Source organism: Lygodium microphyllum, chromosome 12, assembly GCF_053477565.2.
Source record: "Lygodium microphyllum isolate KBCC chromosome 12, Lygodium_microphyllum_v1.1.10, whole genome shotgun sequence".
Classification (NCBI taxonomy): domain Eukaryota; kingdom Viridiplantae; phylum Streptophyta; class Polypodiopsida; order Schizaeales; family Lygodiaceae; genus Lygodium; species Lygodium microphyllum.
This window is the reverse complement of record NC_141146.1, coordinates 90,297,002-90,318,586: the sequence shown is the minus strand read 5'-3', so window position 1 is coordinate 90,318,586 and position 21,585 is coordinate 90,297,002. Positions and strand designations below refer to the sequence as shown.

The 21,585-nt window shown below is 42.9% G+C and overlaps 1 protein-coding gene across 7 annotated transcripts in view; it reads left to right on the top strand.

Annotated features, from left to right (window-relative positions):
* The window catches only part of LOC148028027 (alpha-taxilin-like protein), a 115,053-nt gene that overhangs the window by 14,395 nt on the left and 79,073 nt on the right, over positions 1 to 21,585 (top strand). For all 7 annotated transcript variants that reach the window (XM_087689723.1, XM_087689720.1, XM_087689724.1 and 4 more), the window contains one exon: positions 21,470 to 21,576. In XM_087689723.1, the coding sequence (XP_087545849.1) occupies positions 21,470 to 21,576 (107 nt within the window). The remainder of the gene's footprint in view (positions 1 to 21,469; positions 21,577 to 21,585) is intronic.

Below are 21,585 nucleotides of genomic sequence, written 5' to 3'. Positions count from 1 at the left end.
GCGAGGAAGGCTCTCAACCATCTCATGACGAGACAACTCATAAAGAGAGTCATTGTTAAGATGCTCTAGGCGGAAATGCTAAAGACGCTTATTGTTTGTAGGCTCCCAAGATGTGGCTAATGCCTGGAAGCTATGGAACATGGAGCCCTCAGATGTTGGCTCAGAAAGAAATGGGTCATGTGATATAGGCCATTAGGTTGTGCCTCACTGCGAGCAATCATTAAACCAGTTTGAGAGTCAAGGATCTCGATTGTGGTTGTTGTAAAGAAAACTGCTCGTCCTAATCGGCAAAGTTACTGAATAGATAACTAGTTCACCCCAAGCTGAGGGATGTGGTATACATTGCCCAATGAAGCCAGATCCGAATCTTTGTCAGTGGCAAAACTGACGCAACCTTGAGTCTGGATCTTGATTAAGGAGTTGTTTCCTACACATACCCGCTCAGTTGCAGGGGCTTGGGTACAGAAGATGTTCTCTATAGGAGTCATGTGATGTGTAGCTCCATTGTCCACAATCCAAACATGTGCTGATGTGCTCGGTTGTGATGAGTGGGCCTCCGTGGTAACTTCGTTGGGAGGCAACTCACAGATGTGGGCAGACTAGTCAGACAAGTCCTCTAGAGTTAAGAATGCTGTCGACTGAGATGGTTGACTGGTGGCAGTGTGAGTATGACCTTTCCATTGTCCCTTTTCATCACTTTGTCTCCCTTGAGGGGGGTTGCCCAACTGAGGGGCGGGGGTTTGTGACTTGGGTTTTGATGTTGTGCCTCTTGCCTTTGATCAATACTCGTCAGCAAATTGGCCAGCCTTTTGACAACGTCGACAATACCTATTCTTCTTAGGTACATTCTGCCACTTGGGTTTGAGTTGAGATTGGAAGTTTCCTCGTGATTTCTCAGCTTTTTTTTTAAATTTTGATTTGAAGTTTGATTTTATTTACCCTTCCCTTGTTGCCCCTTTTGAGAATGAGCAACAAGAGCCCTCCTCTAAGGGATTATTGAAATGAAACTAATTGAATAGCCGTGTATAACGCAATATTTGACACTCAAATTCATAGAATGTGGATAACCTAGGTCGAGAAACCACTTGCTGTACAAAATTGAAGTATTTACGTGGTAGCTTGTTAAGAAACAATGTGACGTGATCATCAAAGGACTTAGGAGTCCCTATAGTGGAGAATTCGGCAAGGAGACACCGATACTCAGCTAACTTGACATTCAAGTCATCTCGGCTAGAGATTTTGAAGTTCTAAAGCTCATGGTCAAGATTTATTCGACGGGTGCTATCTCGAGATGCATAGTGGTCAGTCAAGTGTGCCCATTGCTCTGACGCTAAGTCAAAATGCTTTAGCTGAGAATGAAACTCAGGCAATAAGCCATGCATCAGCTCAACAATAGCGGAGGCATTCCCGACCTTCCATAAGCGGATGATCTCATGTGGAGCAAGTATGGAATCGGGTTGGGGTTCCAACCCCTACATAGGATCCCATAGGTTTTGTGAGTCAAGGACATATCTCATCAAGTTTGACTAAGTTGTAAAGTTTGACCCATTAAAACGAGTCTTGTTATTTAATGCATGCTTGGCAAAAGATGAGGTAGAACCATGAGGTGTCGGGAATGTGGGGTAAGATGGATGTGGAGGATAAGATGGTGGTGGTGGTGGTGGTGGGGGAGGTGTCTGATAAGGAGGAGGAGGGGGAAGAGGTGGGTAGGCAGAAATAGGTAGTGAGTGTCCAATGAATGTCGATTGATGCGAAGGCATTGGAACACGAATGTTTCTATAAGGTGCCGCTAGAGTTGGAGGCATTGGGCCATGTAAGCCCTGCCCAAATGACGTCTAGACACAGCATAATGACCAGAGGGTCCACTAAGTAATGCCATGGAGGCAAATTGTGGCACCAATTGATTCACACTCAGGAGAGATTGGGAGGAATGCCCAAGCTGCAATGATATCGAAAGTGTGAGAAAAAGGTGGAACACCTCCTAGCTGAGGAAGAGATGAGGTTTTAACGGCTGTGCCTAAGTTTGAAAAACCCCCCGCGGTGTGGTGAATGAAAATACATGTGATCCTACATGAGATGCAACATGCGTTGCAATTAATGGAGGCTAAAAGGATGTGGCAATAGAATAAGAGGGTGGGATGGTAGGGAGATTAAATGGATTTGTGATAGATGTAGATGTGGAAAATAATGTGGGTTTCTTTTGTCCATTAAATGCATTAAATCGAAATGATGATGATGAAGATGTAGTTACTTCATTTTGACCTTTGAAAACAAAATTGTTTGATGGAAAAGAAGGGGAAGGAGTACTCACAGTTTCTTGTTTCAACTGCTTACCTAGGCTTGAGTTCATAAAGAAATATCTGTCTTCCTCATTACTTATAAACTAGAAATTGTTTTGCATAGGTCCTTCATCATGAAAATCATCCATATTGATAAGAGAAGGGAATCATTGTTAACAGAATCTAGCACCGGAGAGAATAAGTATGAAGGCAATGGAGTGTACTCTATGCCAGTTTCCACTTGCGGGTGGCCAATCCTAAGTGGTGATTTTGCCCTTCCTGCATGGTTAGTAGATCGGTGCACCAAATCTAAAGGGTGAAATTCAGACTTACCTTATCTGCTGTTGGGCTCTATACATCAAAATGAGATGGTACTCAGTTGTAGTGATCTCGTAAGGTCATGGAACTCCATGGTAGTCCAATGTTTGCCCGGCCACGTTGGGAGCTTGTGAACCAAGGTGTGAGGCCCACTCTGACTCGTTCCTCAATGGATTTAGCTCGTATGTGAGGAGTGGTGCGGAATTAGTATTCGAAGTCATCTGCCCTTCTGTTGTTCCCGCTTCTTATGTAGAGCTTTCAAATCAAGGCCTAGGTTTATCTCAGAGAACTCGGCTCTAATATCATATGCAGAAAATACCCTTACACAAATACAAATAACACTGTACGATAAAGCACATATTGATAGAAGAACATAGTTAGGGTTAGGGTAACTCAGAGACAATGAACATAGAGAATGAATGAAGTGATATGACTATTGAATATACAATGCTTATGCAGCATATGCAGCAAACACACTATGCAGTGAATGAATACTATACCTCGAACCCCTGTATCTCAAGGATCAGGGCAGGGGTCATGAGTTAGAGAGTGTGTCATACCTCAAATGGTTCCCGAATCGCAGCAAGGCAGTTAGTGGATGCCAAACACTAGCAAATGCAGCCAAGGAAGACTGAATTTGATGCAAACAACTGTGCAAGAGAGAGAAAGACTAAAAACGTAGGTGAGGAGAGAGAAAACAGTGAATGCTGGGAGGAGAGAGAAAAAAGAAAATGTAGGTTGTAGGAGAGAGAAAACAACACTGACAGGTTGAGGAGATGACGGCGATAGCTAGAGGAGAGAGAAAATATGTAAGGCGGCAGAGCCGGGGATTGCAAATGTAGTAGTATGTTGATGCGGCAGGCTGTAAGACAGCTGGATGATGGACATCAGCAGTTGCTTGCTTGGAAATAGCAGCAAATTGATGATGGAGGGCCGGAAATAGGTGCCATATGAGTGAAGACTGCAATGGACAGCTTGGATTGTGATGTCCTCCATGAACGGGGTGTGGGTAGCAAGCTCAAAGCACCTGAAACCTGCAAAAATGAGATTAAGGCTGAATGGAGGACAGTAAGTTTGGCCCTTGCCAAGTGGATTTGTGCTTATGGGATATAGACACTCTCTAAGAACGCATTTCTTTAAAAAAATAAGTTTTTTTTCTTAATTAAGCATGTTATTTATTTTGAGCTTGTTGATTTGTGCTCGCAACTCTCATGAATATCAAAGAGGTGTTGAGCTAAGTTTGTAGCATTTGGATTCTTCTCTTGTGATCATACATTATTGTCTGACCTTGGGTGTCAACCAAAAATAGCAAAGAATTGTGTGAATTGGGTGGATGTATTGGAGGATATACTGTATGCAAACTTAGCAAGGGGTAATAGATCCACCCAATTGTCTTGATGATAGTTGATTGTGTATCTAAGGTATTGCTCCAAGACTTGATTTACTCTTTTTGTTTGTCCATCACTCCATGGGTGATTTACTAAAGAAAGTTTCACTTGTACTCCTAGAAGTTTAAAGAGGCTTCTCGAAAACCCAAATATAGATTGGGGGACTGTGATCATATACAATATCATTAAGTAACCCATGGTGCTTATATACTTGTTCCAAGAAGAGCCTTGCTGTCCCTTCTCCATTGATACTCTCGGTGGTTGGGACAAAGTGTGCCATTTTTGTGAATTGATCAACTACCACCAAGATGAAATCATATCCTCTAGAAGGAGGTGTTGAGCTAAAATATGCATTACTTGCTGATTAGCCTCTTAAACAGCCCCAAAACACACTAAAAATGCTCTTTTAGAGTAAAATCCTAAAACGGGGAGCGATTCGGGAGAGTTCAGTGGAAACCCTAAAACAGGGAGCGGTTCGAGAAAGTTTAGTGGAAACCCTAATTTTTGGGGCGCCCTTCCACATCTATAAATAGATAGGCTAGCCCCATTCAGCAATCATCCTTGTTTGCAGGTTACACTAGCCCACACACCCTCTGCTGTTGTTGGCGCCTAGTTTCCAACCTGCTGCCCACCTCCATCTGCTGTCCAGCCATCATCGACTGTAGCCACATCATCTTCAGCCTGTCCATTGCTGTAGGCGACAACTCTTAGCTGCTGGCGAGTGCTCCAAACTGTCCCAGACTGCTGTTCAGCCTGCTTTCCATCATCTCCAGGGTTAGCCAGCCTGCGTTTTCAGCATTGCAAGCCCTGACACTCTCAGACACTGTTTCAGCCTGCTGTTTACAGCAGACTGTGCACAGTTTCCGGCTCCGGATCAGTGGTACACTGCTGTGTTTACCAGTTTCCAGCCTCCAGACTGCTGCGTTTTGGTGACCAGCCTGCTGCCATTCACCATTCAGCACTCCTACACTCTGACTGGTGGTCACAGACTTGGGATCCGTCTTCGGTGGACGTCACACTCCGACATTGCTCTGCCCTTGAGCACACTGTACTCTCTTACATTCATTTACAACATTCATTCACTTCAGAGTTGTGTTCTCTCTCTCCCTTCTTCTGTTTGTGTTTGAGTTTTGAGTTTTGCGTTTAGGGTTTGAGTTTTGCCCTCTGTGTCTGTGTCTGTGTCTTTGTGTTTCTATCGTGGTCGTACACTCTGTGTGTCCTCAGTGCAAACTCTAGCGGTCTTTTTAATAGGAGGTAGTTCAACAATGAAGTCCATGGATAAAGATGACCGTGGCTTACTTGGAATAGATAATGGTTGAAGAAGGCCAGGAGGTTGATGACGAGGGACTTTAGCTTGATTGCATGTGGCACAAGAGTGCACAAAGTCCTTGACTATTTTTCACATTTGCTGTTGGGATGTAAAGGTTCTTTATTCACCTCCGTGTATTTTACACGTGTATTGTTATGTTGTACATGTGAATGCACCCTTATGGGCCCTAAGTATAAATACATTTTATTCTTTGTGTACCAATAGATTGTTGGTACACCCAAATCAGTTCGTCACTCTTACTCTCACTCACCTGCTCACTTCCTCTGCTGCAAATCTTCACGCTTCCGCTACCCGCGCACTCCAACAACTGGTATCAGAGCTTTGGCTAAGGTTTGCGTGCTTCCCGGAGCCCGTGCGAGACATCGCCAGTGTTTCACTCGCAAGAAATCAGCAAGTCGTCGTCATCTCTGTTGGTCAAGCGAGAGCACGCGAGAAACAGGCGACAGTGCTCTAGGCTCGTTTTTGCTCAGTCTGCAACCAGACAGGTCAGGCACAGCCATTCAAGGTCAGCACAGGTCAGGTCGTCATTGTTCTCAGCCACGTTTCTGTTCAGGACAGCCAGGCGACAGCTCGTGCAGCAAGCGACAGGTCAGTTCGTCACTTCTCCAGTAGGCGACAGCTCGTGCAGCAGGCGACAGTTAGCGATAGGCTGCGTGGCATCAGGCGACAGCGACAGGCTGCGTGGCATCAGGCGACGGGCTGACGGGCAGGCGCAAGGTCAACGGCTGCAGATTCGTCACATTTTCTTTCAGAAAAATTTTAAATTTTTCTAAGGTTTACTGCAAGCAGCCCCTTTGCCACTGACGGGAGTTCGTGCGCAAGCACAGCTCTCAGATTTGGGCAAATTTGAGCCTGGAAATTTGGGGCTTTTCCAGATTTGATGCTGTTTATGCTTGACAGTGACATCTATGTCAAAAATTGCAGACATTGTGCTCATTGACCTCAATTAAATTGGGGATTTTTCCAAATTTGTTGAAATTTTGCTCATCGGAGTAAAATTTCTTGACATTGGACCAAGAAAAGTTGGGGCTTTTCATGTATTGATGTAATTTTGCTCAGCTGAGTCAGTTTGGCTGACATTTGGACCTGGAATTTTGGGATTTTATGCAGAATTTGATAAATTTCTGCATTATTTGCCTGTGCAGTGGCTGGTTTATGTAAACACAGCAGAGGATTATTGCTGGTTATGCAAGAACAGCAGTGTATTTGCTGATTTAGCTTGTGCTCTTGCAGTTCAGTGCATTTACACTTGTACTTGTGATAAAAATGGCTGCAACTTCTTCCAGTTCTGACATTAAAAGTTTGATGGACATCAAGCGATTTGATGGTCAGGGCTTTGATCTTTGGAAAGATCGTATGCAGGGCATACTGTTCTTAAAGGATTGTGAGGATGCTTTGCAAAAGGATAAACCCGCACAAATGTCTGAGGCGGATTGGGCCAAAGTCAATAAAAAGGCTGTGGCTTATATAAAGATGGGTGTCACTGATGACATTTTGACAGACATTAAGGGTTTAGACACTGGTCATGCAATATGGGAGAAGTTGAAAACTACCTATGAGATCACCACACCTGTTAATCAGGTGCATTTAATGCGCAAGTTGGTGAATATGCGGCTGGATGAGTCCAAGCCTGCAGCTGAGCACTTGAGTGCATTTACTGGCATTTTAAATCAGCTCAAGGATGCAAGTTTGGATTTTGATGATAAGTTGAGGGCGATCTTTTTGATCATGACATTGCCTGACTCTTGGGAGACTTTGGTTGTTTCTCTCAGTAATAACCCCAATCTCACATATGATGGTGTGAGGGGTTCGATCTTGAATGAAGAAATTAGACGTAAGTCTAGTGGAGAAGGCAGCAACTCAGCTTATAATGTTAGAGGCAAGGCTGGAAAGAAAAATGCAAATGCTGGACAGAGAAGCAGGAGCAAGAGCAAAGGAAAAGAAAAGAGTGATGTTACATGCTATCAGTGTGGTCGGAAGGGCCACAAGAAGCCTGATTGCAGGTATTACAAGAAGGAACAATAGAGAAAGAAGAATGCAGGAGACAAAAAGAAGAAAGAGGAAAAGACAGATGCATCTGAGGCAGGCAAAGGCAAGGAAAAGGCCAATGTGGCCTCCAGTGTTGTCATAGAGGAGCTCTCGGATGCAGAGGCTGATGCATTATGTGCAGTGGATTATGATGCCCTTGTATGTCACATGCAGGATATGTAGATCACCAAGGCTGATGTGATTGATGCACTTTTGTCAGTTGATGATGGTGTCACTCAGACTTGGATTGTAGACTCTGGTGCCTCTTTCCATGTGACTCCATGCTTGGAGTGCTTTGCTACTTTTGATACAGGCTGTTATGGCAAGGTTTACCTTGGAAATAATCATGCTTGCAGCATTGATGGGATTGGCACCATACACTTGTCTTTGGATAATGGGCAAGAACTTGTGTTGAAAGATGTCAGATATGTGCCTGGCATCAAGAAGAGTTTACTATCTGTTGGACAGCTTGACTTGCATGGTTACACCACACTGTTTGGTGGTGGTTTGTGGAAATTAAAAAGGGGTTCCATGCTAATTGCTAAAGGAACCAAGAAGGGCACTTTGTATTGTTTGCACTGTAAAGCTTTGAATGGCAAGTTTCTTGCAGTTGCTGAAATTGGTTGTCATTTGGAGTTATGGCATAAGAGATTAGGCCATATGAGCCAGAAAGGACTTGATGTCCTTACCTCTTTGAAGAGGGTTGATGGAAAAGGCTCTAAACTTGATTTTTGTAATGACTGTCAGTTTGGAAAGCAAATGAAAAATTCCTTTTACTCTGGTGTCTCCCGTAAGTCAAATGTCTTGGACTTAGTGCATTCTGATGTATGTAGCATGCCTTTGAAATCGTTGGGTGGTGCTGCATACTTTGTCTCTTTTATTGATGATTGTTCCAGGAAGATTTGGGTTTATTTGTTGAAAAAGAAAAGTGAAGTGTTTGCTGTTTTTAAAACTTTTCATGCATTCGTGACCACTTAGACAGGTAGAAAGTTGAAATGCTTGAGAACTGATAATGGTGGTGAGTTCACATCTAATGAATTTAAGTCCTTTTGTGACTTGCATGGGATCAAGAGGGAGCTTACAGCCCCTTACAACCCTTCTTCAAATGGTGTGGTTGAAAGATACAATAGGACCCTATGTGAGAGAGTGCGGTGCATGCTGTCCACTGCTAATCTCCCTAATGAATTTTGGGGAGAGGCACTTAAAACCGCGGTTCACATTTTCAACCGCTCTCCAAACAGGTCCTTAAATAATGGCATCCTTGAGGAGGTTTGGTCTGGCAAACCGGCCTCATATGACCATTTACGAATATTTGGTTGTGATGCTTTTGTGCATGTTAGAGATGAGCTGAGGAATAAACTTGACCCGAAATCCACCAAAGGCATTTTCATGGGCTATGGTGATGAGGGTGAATTTGGCTATAGAGTGTGGCTACCTCAGTCCAAGAAAATTGTTCGCAGCCGTAATGTTGTGTTTAATGAGGCAAAGTTGCTGAAAAGTACTTTAGCCTCTGATGAAGACATGAAAAAGGTCAAATTTCAGAATTTGCAGCCACCTATTACTTCAAATGATGAGCCTCATGGTGCTGTACCACAGGCTGAAACTGATGATCAGCTGGTTATCTTTGAGCCAGATGATGATGGACAGCAAATAGAAGCACAGGGAGGTCATGGACAGCAAGATAGACTTGCTGATTATGAAAATGCAGGTGCTGGAGATGAAAATGAAGGTGCTGTACAGCATGAACAGCATGCTGAAAATGGCTTACAGCAGCCAATAAATGCTGAAAATAACATGCCTTCAGATGTAGATCCGATTCCTGAGAATGTAGATCATTGGGTACGCAGGTCTACACGCCTAAGAAGGCAGCCACATAGGTATGACCCCTCTTTGCATTATGTGATGTTTACTGATGAGGGTGAGCCTCTGAGATATAAAGAGGCCGAGTCATGCAAATTCAGCAATAAGTGGGAGCTAGCTATGCAGGCAGAGATTAAATCTCTGTATGCTAATGATACTTGGGATCTTGTGTCGTTGCCCAAAGGAAGAAAGCCTCTTCCAAACAAATGGTTTTACAAAGTAAAGACAGTTGATGGGAAACCCAAGTACAAGGCAAGATTGGTTACCAAAGGGTATGCACAGAAGGAAGGGATTGACTTCCAAGAGGTCTTCTCACCTGTCGTGAAGATGACCACACTACGTGTGCTTTTTGCTCTCACTGCTGTATTGGATTTAGAGCTGTACCAAATGGATGTGAAAACAACTTTTCTGCATGGTGACATTGATGAGGAGATCTACATGAAACAGCCCAAGGGTTTTGTAGTTCCTGGAAAAGAGCAGTTGGTGTGTAAACTAAAACGCAGCTTATATGGGCTGAAACAAGCACCACGGCAGTGGTACAAAAAGTTTGACACTTTTATGCTCTCTCATGGGTTTACACGCAGCCATGCAGATCATTGTTTGTATATGAAAAAGGATACAGATGGCAGCCCTATCATACTTGTTTTATATGTGGATGATATGTTGCTAGCTGGGAAGAGAAAGACTAGCTTGGATGCTCTCAAAGATCAGCTGAAATCAGCTTTTTCCATGAAAGATTTGGGGAATGCAGAGCATATATTGGGCATGAGGATTTGTAGGGATAGAATGCAGAAATTGTTGTTCTTATCTGAAGAAAAGTACATTGAAAAGGTACTGGACAGATTTAACATGGCTGAAGCTAAGCCTCTCGGAGTACCCTTACCTCCATACCTTAAGCTTAGTAAAGCCAACAACCCAAAAGATCACATGGAAGCCAATGCTATGAAGGGAGTCCCTTATGCATCAGCTTGTGGCTCTCTTATGTATGCTATGGTGGCTACTCGTCCAGACATTGCGCATGTAGTGGGAGTTGTCAGCAGGTTTATGTCAAATCCTGGCAAACCACATTGGGAGGCTGTCAAGTGTATTCTTAGATATCTGAAGGGTACACAAAGAAAGTGTATTTGCTATGGGTAGGGTGCACTTAATCTGTAGGGTTATTGTGATGCAGACATGGCAGGTGACTTAGACACTCGCAGGTCCACTAGCGGATATGTCTTTACAGTTGCTGGAGGGGCCGTCTCTTGGTGCTCCAGGTTGCAGAACATCGTAGCACATATCAGCTACTGAAGCGTCTAAGGAAGCTATATGGTTGAGCAGACTCGCAGAGGATCTCGGCATGTCTATGAGTACTCCAGTGTTGGGATTTGATAGCCAGAGTGCTGTGTATCTGGCTAAGAATGCCATGTATCATTCACGCACAAAGCATATTGATGTGCTATATCACTTTATTAGACAGATCCTGGAAGATGGTTTAATCACATTGACCAAGATCAAAACACAGGACAACCCTGCAGATGTTCTCACTAAAAGACTAGGCAAGGCTCAGCATGAGCATTGCATACGACTAGTGGGAGTTGGTTAAAGGTTCACTCCGGACCTTTAAGTGGGAGGTTGTTGGATTGTAAAGGTCCTTTATTCACCTCCGTGTATTTTACACTTGTATTGTTATGTTGTACATGTGAATGCACCCTTACGGGCCCTAAGTATAAATACATTTTATTCTTTGTGTACCAACACATTGTTGGTACACCCAAATCAGTTCGTCACTCTTACTCTCACTCACCTGCTCACTTCCTCTGCTGCAAATCTTCACGCTTCCGCTACCCGCGCACTCCAACATTTGCTGCCACTTAAAATCCCTTGAAATCAGCTCGATTGTCTTGTTAACCCCAAAATGCCGTGTTGAGGGGAGATCATGTCTTCTTTTGAGTATATCCACTTGCAAAGGACTGGGAGAAATATAGAGGAGTTCTTTATAATAGTGCAGCCCATCAATGTCTTGGAAATCCCTTTGAGTTTGTTCTTGGCCTTGATGTAATTGCCTCCTTAGGTCCTTGGCAAATGAGTCTTTTGTAATTTCCTTCTTGACCTTTGATAAGAATTCAAAATCTTCTAGGGCTTTGTTGATAACTACCCTTAACTTCAATTGCTTAGGTTTCAAGATCACTGAATGCTGTTTTTCATGGGCTTCATTGCCTTGTTTTGGTGCCAGGTAGGATCTTGGAGATAAAGCATCTGGCTTTTCTTGTTGGTGGCTAGGCCTATAGGTAATGACAAAGTCAAATCTGGATAGGAAACCACTCCATCTTGATTGCGACAATTCAAGACCTGTAAAGTCATAAAATATACCAGATTCTTGTGGTCTGTATAGATAGTGATCTTATGAGGGGGCCCTTCAAGTAGGTGTCGCCAGGTCTCCAAGGAGTCCATAATAGCTAGAAGTTATTTATAATGAATTTCATAGCAGAGAATTTTCTGGAGTGGAAAGTGATTGAATGAACTTGTTTGTTATCACCGATCTAGGATAGAATAGATTTGAGTGCAAAATTTGAGGTATTTGTCTCCATAATAAAGAGTATCAATGGATTTGTATGGATGAGAATGGGTGCTGAGGTGAAGGCTTACTTTAATCATTGAAAAGCTTGTTTAGCCTTTTGATCCCATACAAACTTGTCCTTTCCAATTAGGTTGGTTTAAAGACTATTTTGACACGATGCTCATACTCCTTTTGATTCTTGAAAAAGATCAAGATGTTATGCAAATAGATCACAATAGTCGTCCAAGTATTCTCAAAAGATATCATTCATCATATGTTGAAAAATTGTTGGAGCATTTGTGAGGCCAAATGGAATGACAACATGTTCAAAATGCCCATATCTTGTGCGAAAAGTCGTCTTCCATTCATCACCTTTCTTTATTTTGACAAGATTGTAAGCACCACAAAGATCTATTGTGGTGAAGACTTTGGCTTTCCGAAGTTGTTCAAGGAGTTTTGAAATCAAGGGAAGAGGGTAGCGATTCTTGATAGTAATCTTGTTGAGCCCTCTATAATCCACACACATACGGAGGGATCCATCTTTTTTCTCGACGAATAGAATTGGAGCACTTGTTCAAGATTTTGAATGACGTATGAATCGCTTGGCGAGATTCTCGTCAATATATTTCCTGAGCTCTATTAATTCATCTTGGGATAGCTTATAGATGGGGGCCGAAAGGAGGGTGAGCTTCTCCTTGTAAATCTATTGCACAATCATAAGGTTGGTATTCTAGTAGTATGTTTGCATTCTTCTTTTCAAACACATCCTTGAACTTTGCATATTGAGCCCCGACTTTCGTCTTTTGACTTTTCCATTGGAATGGCATAAAAGGCTCCAATTGATGTTGGGGTTATGTAATTCTAGCCAGAGTATCCCAATAACAACGGGACTATTTGAGCAATGGAGAATGTTGAAGGCTGCATCCAATATAAGACTCCTTAGTGTAACTTTTATGGGTTGAGTCTCATACCTGACATCTTTGGAAGCAAGAGGTCGACCATTAATTACTTTTGCACATATTGGCTTTGCTATCCTCAATAGCTGTATACTATGTTGCTTTTTAAATTTCTCATTCATGAAGCATGCTGTGGCTCCATAGTCTAATAAAGCTTGTACGACTATTTGTCTTCCCTCCAAGTGAATGTTCGATTTGCATATAGAAGGAGACTTTCTTTTGGGTTTTTTGAAGTTGGACATCCAGCCTTATGGTCTTTATTGAGGCTGTACATCAATGTTTCTTGATAGTGATGGAATAGTGGCGCCATGAATTCTCATCCTTCCTTTGTTAGGACAATATTTAGTTGTGTTCTGATTGGCCGCAATACATGCATAATCCATTAATGTGACGCCTTTGTTTTTCTTGAGTTGTCAATGGCTTGAACCGCATCATATCAATTTGCATAGGCTCTACGTCAAATACTTGGTTTTCTTGGACAGTTAGGTCTTCAAAAGTCTTCATCATGCTTGAATCCAAATCAGCTCCTCGACATCTTTTTTGTCTTCTCTCAAACAGGCGGTTGTCACATTCAATTGCTTGAGAGAGAAATTCACCAAGTGTATGCACCTTTGGCATGGTGAGCAAAAGATCTTTAACATTATGTTTCAATCCCCAATGGAATTGACTAATAAAATAGTCCTCATGCCATGTTAAATTGCATGTGAGTTGCTGAAATTTTGATGTATATATTGAGGCGGGTCTTAACCCTTGGCGTAGATTTCTAATCTTTGTTTTAGCTACTCTTGCTTTGTCTACTTCTCCAAATGTGGCAGATAACTTTTGAACAAAGGCCTCAAAATTATATAGCAATGGGGATTCCTTTTCAAACAAGGGGGCAAATCAAGAGAGAGTTGTACTTGAGAGAAGGGTTTCTACGAGGCCCGACTCGAGCAGCATTATTTGGGTAACGATCTGGTTGCATGTGTATAAATATTGGAGGAAACCTTTGAATTTTGAGATTGTGCTATCAAATTTCTTTGGAAGACTGGCCTTTGTTTTTTTCCTATGTTGATCTTGAAGGTTACTAGTAGTAGCTGACCGACCTCTAGCCTGATCTAGGCTTCTCTCTCGAATTTCTTCTTGCGTAGCTAAGCCAGCTTATGGTTGCTCTGGTTATAGATTTGCATTACTTTCTTGAAGCTCTTGGATGCTTTGTGAAGAAGCAACGATACCTTCCATCATGGACTCCATTACGACTAGGCAAGATTGTGGTAGGAGAGTCTTGCCAAATTGTTATGAGCACGATAAGTGCTCTTTGAGAGCAAGGAGATTGCTCTCACAACTTACAAGAGAAGAACTTAAAAGAGAAATTGAACTAGAACTTGATTGTGAGATAACTCGATTACAAGAGATTGCTCACAAGAGCGTGGCTTGATTACAAGACAAGACTCCATACAAGACAAAACTAGAATAAGACGAAATGGAAGAGAGCTTACCTCACAAGAGCCTCACAACTAGTGTTGGCAAGATTGAAGGGCTTATAGCCCATGACCCCTATTTATACTATAGCCTAGGAAGATTAAGGAGAACACATGTCATTACAAGAGGATACCACATGGAAACGATGACATAAGTGATAATGAAAACATGTTCTAGATGTTGAGAAACCCTTCACCCTTCACTCGAAGTTTGCGTTTTTGTGTTTTGCGTTTAGGGTTTGCAGCCCCAAAAAGAGGCGCCATCCTAGACTAACTGTGCCTATTTATAGGCCACTCTCTCATTCATTCCTCACGGTTGATTCATTTAGTCCGTCACCTCTTCTCTCGAGCCTCTCCACTACCCTTACACCCCTTCAAGAGGACATTGCGGTTCATGGTTCGTGGCTGTCTTGATCATCTTCCTTGTGCTACGGCACCCTTGTTTCCTTGTATTACATTCACTCCATGATTTAGAACTTCATCATTCCTCCCACTGGCAGCTCACTTCCAGCCCTTCCACTACCCTCCCATCCCTTGAGGCGGACATTGCGGTTCGTGCTTCACACTGCCCTCACACCCCTTGAGGCGGACATTGTTGTTCATGGTTCATGGTGGCTGAACTTTTCCTTCTTCAGCAAGGCACACTGGTATCCATGGCTTCTTTATCAATATATGTGTAGACTTCTAGGTGCTCCTACTGTGGCATTATCGGATACACCACCGATGCTTGCCGACTTCGACCTTTGCTCCCCACCCCCTCGGAGTATATGCGTCTTCCACCAGGCACTCCTTGTGCCACCTCTCCTTTCTCGGTCACAGAGAACGTTCTGCATCGGCTATCAGAGTACTATGCTCAAGGCAATAAGACGCATCCGATGCGCACTAAGTCCCTTCGAGCACATGGAGGATCGATTGGCGCTATGACCTCCTGGAGATTGTCGCAATGCTAGCGGCCGTCTTCTCCCACCTATTTTCGGGTATAGTGGCTACTACGGCCGCAGTTCTGCAATCCGTTCTATTGAGAGACAGTGATTGTTTTATACTGTCTCCTCGTCAGTCTGCTCCTTCGAGAGACAGTAGCTACTCGACTCCTTCCTCTTCTTCGACTACCGAGTCTGCTCCTCTGAGAGAGAGCGACTGTTGCCCACCTCTTGCTCATTTTGAGCCCCACCCTTCCCCACCCTCGACTACTCAGGTTCGAGAGGCTACCTCTGGGAGCTCTTCGGCACCCCAGATACCTTCTTCGGCCCGACCGGTGATACTTCCTTCGTCATCAGACATTTCAGAGTCCGTGATCCATGAGTTTTTGGATTCCCTATCTACGTCAGAGGGGGATTCAGAGGGGGATGTTATTTCTTTGCCCTCAGAGGGGGCATGTACTTCTTCTTCGACTTCAGCGGGGGCCCCTCCACCTCCCACCTCAGAGGGGAAACCTACTCCACATGAAGTTCTTCACCCATCCTCTACTTTCTTCGGGTGGTTGTCTTTGACCAGTCATCTCTTCTACTGATACCCAGGATCTTCAGGTACCACCTAGATCGGGACTTCAGAGGTTCAGCCGCGACTTGGTGACGAGGCCTTTGTATTCCTTCTAGGATGGATGGACGGGGCTAGTGGCTTCTCTCCCGAGATTGTATTTCGGGTTCTCTAGTTCACTTTGTCTACTGGTCTTTACTGCAGGTTCCCTTTCAGGTGGAAATCTTGGATCTTAGGGATTCTCTACCTCCTATGCATTGCATGTTTTCTTCATCTTTGTACTAGGGCGCTTGGGCAAGTGAACGATTTCCCCACGAGGGACACTGTCCAAGTGGCACCTGTTGCATGAGCATTCTTCAGCATGTAGCATTGCATCTCCACCTCACTCTTCTCTTGTTTCCCTTTTTGGTCCTGAGAGGGGGTGTTGAGAAGTCACCCGCAGTTTGCGTTTTTGCGTTTTTGCGTTTTCCATTTAGGGCTTGCGTTTAGGGTTTGCAGCTCCAAAAAGGGACGCCATCCTAGACTGATTGTGCCTATTTATAGGCCACTCTCTCATTCATTCCTCATGGCTGATTCATTCAGTCCGTCACCTCTTCTCTCCAGTCTCTCCATTACCCTCACACCCCTTCAAGAGGACATTGCGGTTCGTGGTTCGTGGCTGTCTTCACCATCTTCCTTGTGCTATGGCACCCTTGTTCCCTTGTATCACATTCACTCCATGATTCAGAACTTCATTATTTCATTCATCAGAGTTTCTTTTCTTCTCTTCTCTTCTCCATGTTTGCCGAGTTCACTCCTTGTTTCTCCCTGCCAACCCTACTATCTCGCTGGGACGTCATCTTTTGACACTAGAATCTTCTAGAAACTTCATGAAACCACGGGCTATACTTGCTTGCATATGAACCAAGGGCTCTCCGTGCTTGAGCGTCTATTACACTAAGTTATCCTAACCCTAAGTATGTTATGTTGAGTTTATGCTTTGTCGTACGCTTTCAATTGTGTTTTTGTGTTAAGGTATTTTTTTACATTGTATTACAGCTAGGATCTCTCTGAAGAAACCTAGGCCTTTGATTTGAAAGCCCTTCGCAAGAAACATGAACCATAGGAGGGTAAGGTGACTTTGAACACATCTTTACTACATCATGATGCTCCCGAGTCTAGCATATTGAGAAACGAGATAGAGTGGGCCTTACAACTTACTTCTCCAACTTTCAACATGATCGAAGAGACTTTAGACTACCATGGAGTCCATAGACCATACGAGATCTCATGAGCCGAATACGATCTCATCTTCATGTATTGGGCTTAACAACAGATTGAAGGTAAATTTGAGTTTTTCCCTTTAGTTTCAGTGCACCAGTGTAATGATTTTATAGGAAGGATGGAAGCTCCACAACGGATTGACCATTGTGACGTGGAAATTGGCATGGAGTACAAACCCTTTTTCTCTCTATCCATTCCATCTACATCTACACCCTATTTTTCTTTATTTACTCCTATGTTAGGTACACAAAATGATACTTCTCAATCTTTTGAATGGACTTTCTCTTTTCCGCAAGATATTGGAGATGCCAAGATGAAGAATCTCTTCAAACCAAGTATTGGTTCGTAAGCTCTTCTGATCATTTTTCTTGTGCCCCAGCTGACAGTTGGACAAGGCTTACATGTCCCAGTGCCTCTAGCTCTGCTGGCACTTTATGGAAACTTTTATGTTCTAGTGCCTTCGTATCAATGGGCACAGCCTCTAGCTCCACTGGCACTTTATGGAAACATTTATGTTCTAGTGTCTTTGTATCAATGGGCACCCACACAGGGAGAGGTTCAAGGTCTTGAAACTTTCTATAAATAGGTAGGCTGCCCTCCATTCAGCCAATCTCATTTTTGTAGGTTTAAGGCACTCTAGCCAAAGCCCACATCTTGTTTGCAGAGGACATCTTAGCCAAAGTTGCCCATCATTGTCTACCATACTTTGGTGCTTGTTTCCAACCTTCCCTTTATAGACTGCAGTCTACTCTCCTTGGAGATGGTGCCTCCTGTCCTTTACTCTTCAGGTGGCTGTGCATCAGCCTGACTTCCTACTGCCTTGCATTTATTGCTTTGATCAGCTTGGCAATTGCCCACATTGTTGCGTTTGGCCCTTATAGCCGCTCCCTTGCACTTTGCTGTCTTCACACTGCTATGTTTGGTCATCCTTGCTGTTGAGAAACCACTTCTTCAGTTTACACACTTTATTTAGGGTTTCACAATAACAATCCCAAAAAGGATTGTGTCTACATTTTGGCCATTTTTTCAGTGGGCGCCCACACAGTGGTGCGTTACTCTAGACAACTTATTCCTGTAAATAGTCAGTTACTTCATTCATTCTAGATGACCCCACCACTCTTCAGTCATTCTTCACCCCTCTTCCTTTGTCATCAGACACCTTTCCCTTCTCTCATTAGCCCCTTCCATTGCTCTTACACCCTTTTAGGAGGACATTGCAGTTCGAGGCTTGTGGTTGCTTTCACCCTTTCTCTTTTGCTTCAGGCGCCCTGTTTCAGTATCAAGCTTTGCGTTTGGAGTATCTTCCACCTGGCGTCACCATCATGTGCTTGGCGTTAGTACCCTTCTCCTCCTTCAAGCTCTGCCTTCAATTGCGTTTTTTTAGTTTGGAGGCCTTCTCCTTGCTTGGCGTCATCATCTCCAGCTTGGCGTTAGCATCCTAGCCTCTGGCGATAGTCTCCATCACTGAGCGTTTGTGATTTCATCACTTGTTTATCATAGGGGCTGCTGCGACCTGTGTTTTTGCAGCCTGGCTCCTCCATCACTTGGCGTCATTTATCTATCATGGGGGTGTTGGGACTTGTGATTTTGCAGTCTGGCTTCTTCTTCATCACCTGGTGTTACTCTTCTATTACAGAGGTTGCTGGGACTTGAGTTTTTGCAACCCGACTCATCCTCCATTATCTAATATTATCATTATTCACCTGGCATCAACATCTGAACTGCTCTCCCTACGTTTGACAGCTTTGACACTTTGGGATTTACATTTTGTTGCCTAGGTCACTCCTTGGCATCAAAAGAACTGCGGCCCGCTTCCTCGATAGTTGCCGATCATCTTCCACATCTCTGATAGCACCAGAGGAGTGCGGTTTGCTCCCTCGATAGTTGTCCTTTACCTTCCAGTGATTACTTTGATAGCCCACTGCCTGGAGGACTGCATTTCACTCCCTTCATTATGTAGATTTCCCATAGGTGCTGCTATATGATTCAGACAGGACATTGCAATTATCTTTTGAGTTTCGGTTCCTTTGTATCAACGTTTCTTCTCATAGCATGATTCAGTGTATCATCACTATGTTCTTGTGTTTCAGAGTTTCTCTTCTCTCTCAGTGTTTGTTATATACACTGTGTTACTCTCTGCAAATCCTGCTGTATCTCTCCATTGTCGCTTATTTTGACATGTTACAGAGCATACTTGTAATTTTTGACACTTACTGTTGCCTAAGCTCTTGCTACTCTCTGGAGGTTGTGTTTTGTAGATTTCATACTTTTCTATTTGTCCCACGATATTACTATTTGTTGCGTTTTCTATCTATAGGAAACACATACCAATAACAAATCCAATAACTTTAATCCTATACCAATATAAGGTAAATAAATACCATGGGATCGGGAGTTGTTGGGGCTAATTGGGTGTCGGCTATCCAAGATTAAGCAGTAAAGTGTGTTGTCATGAGGACATGTATTTTTGAAACTTCACTTAATATGTGGATTAATTTTTAATCACTTGGTTAAGTAAATGTTGCACATGTGAGGTGTAACTGGGATTAGAGTAAATTTACGAGCTCGAGACTTGAGGAAATCACGGGATGTCAAAGGCAAAAGTTGCTATAAGTTATGCCGCACAAGTACTTGTGGTATTTGGTGCCAATTGTTGGCCTAGGTCATTCATTTGGCCATAAGTGTCAATTGGTGACGCTAGGAAAGTGGCGTTTAATGGTACCTAACGCCAATTTGATGGTGTAGAGATACTGGGAAATGGAAGTTGCCCAGCCAATTTAATTATTGGCCAGTCAGATTAATTTTTAGGGCACGGAAATAATTATTAGATTAATTTTTAGTATTTAAAGACTGAAAATGAATATTTGATTATGGATAATGTTGGAAAAACCATGAAGACTGAAAAACGTCTTTAGAGGCTAGAGAGAGGCATTTTTAGTGTGTTTAACTTATTAGAGAGAGGAAGGAGATGTTGCTGGTCTGATTTGCAGCCATTGGAGGACCTTTTGAGGTAGTGAGGGATAGAAGAAGACCAATCAACAGTAGGTGACAACATCTACAGGCTGTTGAGATAGGGCAGCAGTAGTAAATGATTGATTTTCTTCAGTTCTTTGCATCTACAAGCTATTGAGATAGAGTAACAACAGTAAGTGACAGTTTTTCTTCAGTTCTTGGCAAAGAAAGTATGACTTTTCTCTCTCAGCATTTTCTCTCATCTCCCAGCCTTTTTACAACCTTGCTTCAAAGATTACAGCATTGAGATCACGAGAGGCTGAGAAATTTCAGATTTCTCTGCTGTAAACGCGAATTTGCAGTAGAAATTAGGGTTTAGCAGCAACCTCATGAAGCGTGCCAGAAATTGGAAGCTCCAAGACTTGGATTCAACAGAACTGAAGCTGTTTCTAGCCTATTCAAGTGGAGGGACTAGCAAATCATTGAATTTGGGGCATTTGCCATCTACATCAAAGCGGTTGAAGGCCAATTGATTGTACAAATCAAGGGGCAAGTTAGATTGAAGACTTGCTGGTCATTTTGGACAGCAAAGGGAGTTGGAATATTGAAAGGGATTGCGAGAATCCCATTGTACATCAACTTCTTCTTCAACTAAGTTAAATAAATACCGAAAGGAGCGCTAGTTTTGGGGCCAATAGGGTGTCCAATGTGTAAGATTATACGGTAAAGTGTGAATTTCAGTTTTTTGAATTTGTTAATTGCTGTAAATAGTGCTTAATCCGGTTATTTACCACCCTATCTAAGGAGGAAGGTTGGTTACATGTGTATTTTTTGATCTGTGTATTTTAATGCTTACTGTAATTGGAGTTAAATCAGGTTATCACCACCCTTGCCAAGAATGAAGGCTGGTTTCAATAACAAGTCAATATTTTAATAGTTAGACATACTTCGTTTGTTTCTGTGTGTTGTGTCTTGGATTATCATGGAGCATGGTAAGTATGTGTGGTTTGCTGCTACTCCTGTTCTGTGTAGGCAGTGTTCTAGAGGGAGGAGGAAGGGAGTGGTATTTGTGGTGTGTAGGGTGTGTTCTGCAATGTATGACCCTTTTTTGGTTCATGATGGAGATTAATAGGTATCCATGAACTGCTGCAACTGCTGTGTTCTGTAGCTACTATTGGTGAATGGGTGGCACGAGGGTCCCTTTGTACTGATTGATAGAATGATTAGCCTTCCTATATTCTCTTGGGCCATGCCATTTTGAAATCAAGCACATTTTTCTTGTGCACAAGAGAGGTGAGTATATGTCTGTTTGTATAAAGCTTTGGATGTTCACTCCTGTGGAATCCATAGGCCTTTTGATGAGATGGTTAATTCTATCGCTCCTTTTTTCCTTGTTATACATGGGCTCATGTGTTAGTTGGTCAGAGAAATTGGTGCTAAAGGTTTGATAGCTTCTACATGGAATAATCTTGCATGTTAGTCACTGAGTTTCTAATTTGAAGGATTGTTTTGGAAATTTGCAAGGCATTGTTTATAGCAAAATTATATGCAGCTAAAGTATGCACACCATTTTTTTTGTTGTGCTCATTGGTTAGAGTGGTTTGTCCTTCATTTATTTAGGCAGGATGGTTACTGGAGAACAACTGGAATTTGAGATGATGTCATCTGGTAAAAAGGAGCCATTTTCCTGCAAAACTGTAGATTTGACAGAGCCAAATTCATCGAAGGTAATCAGC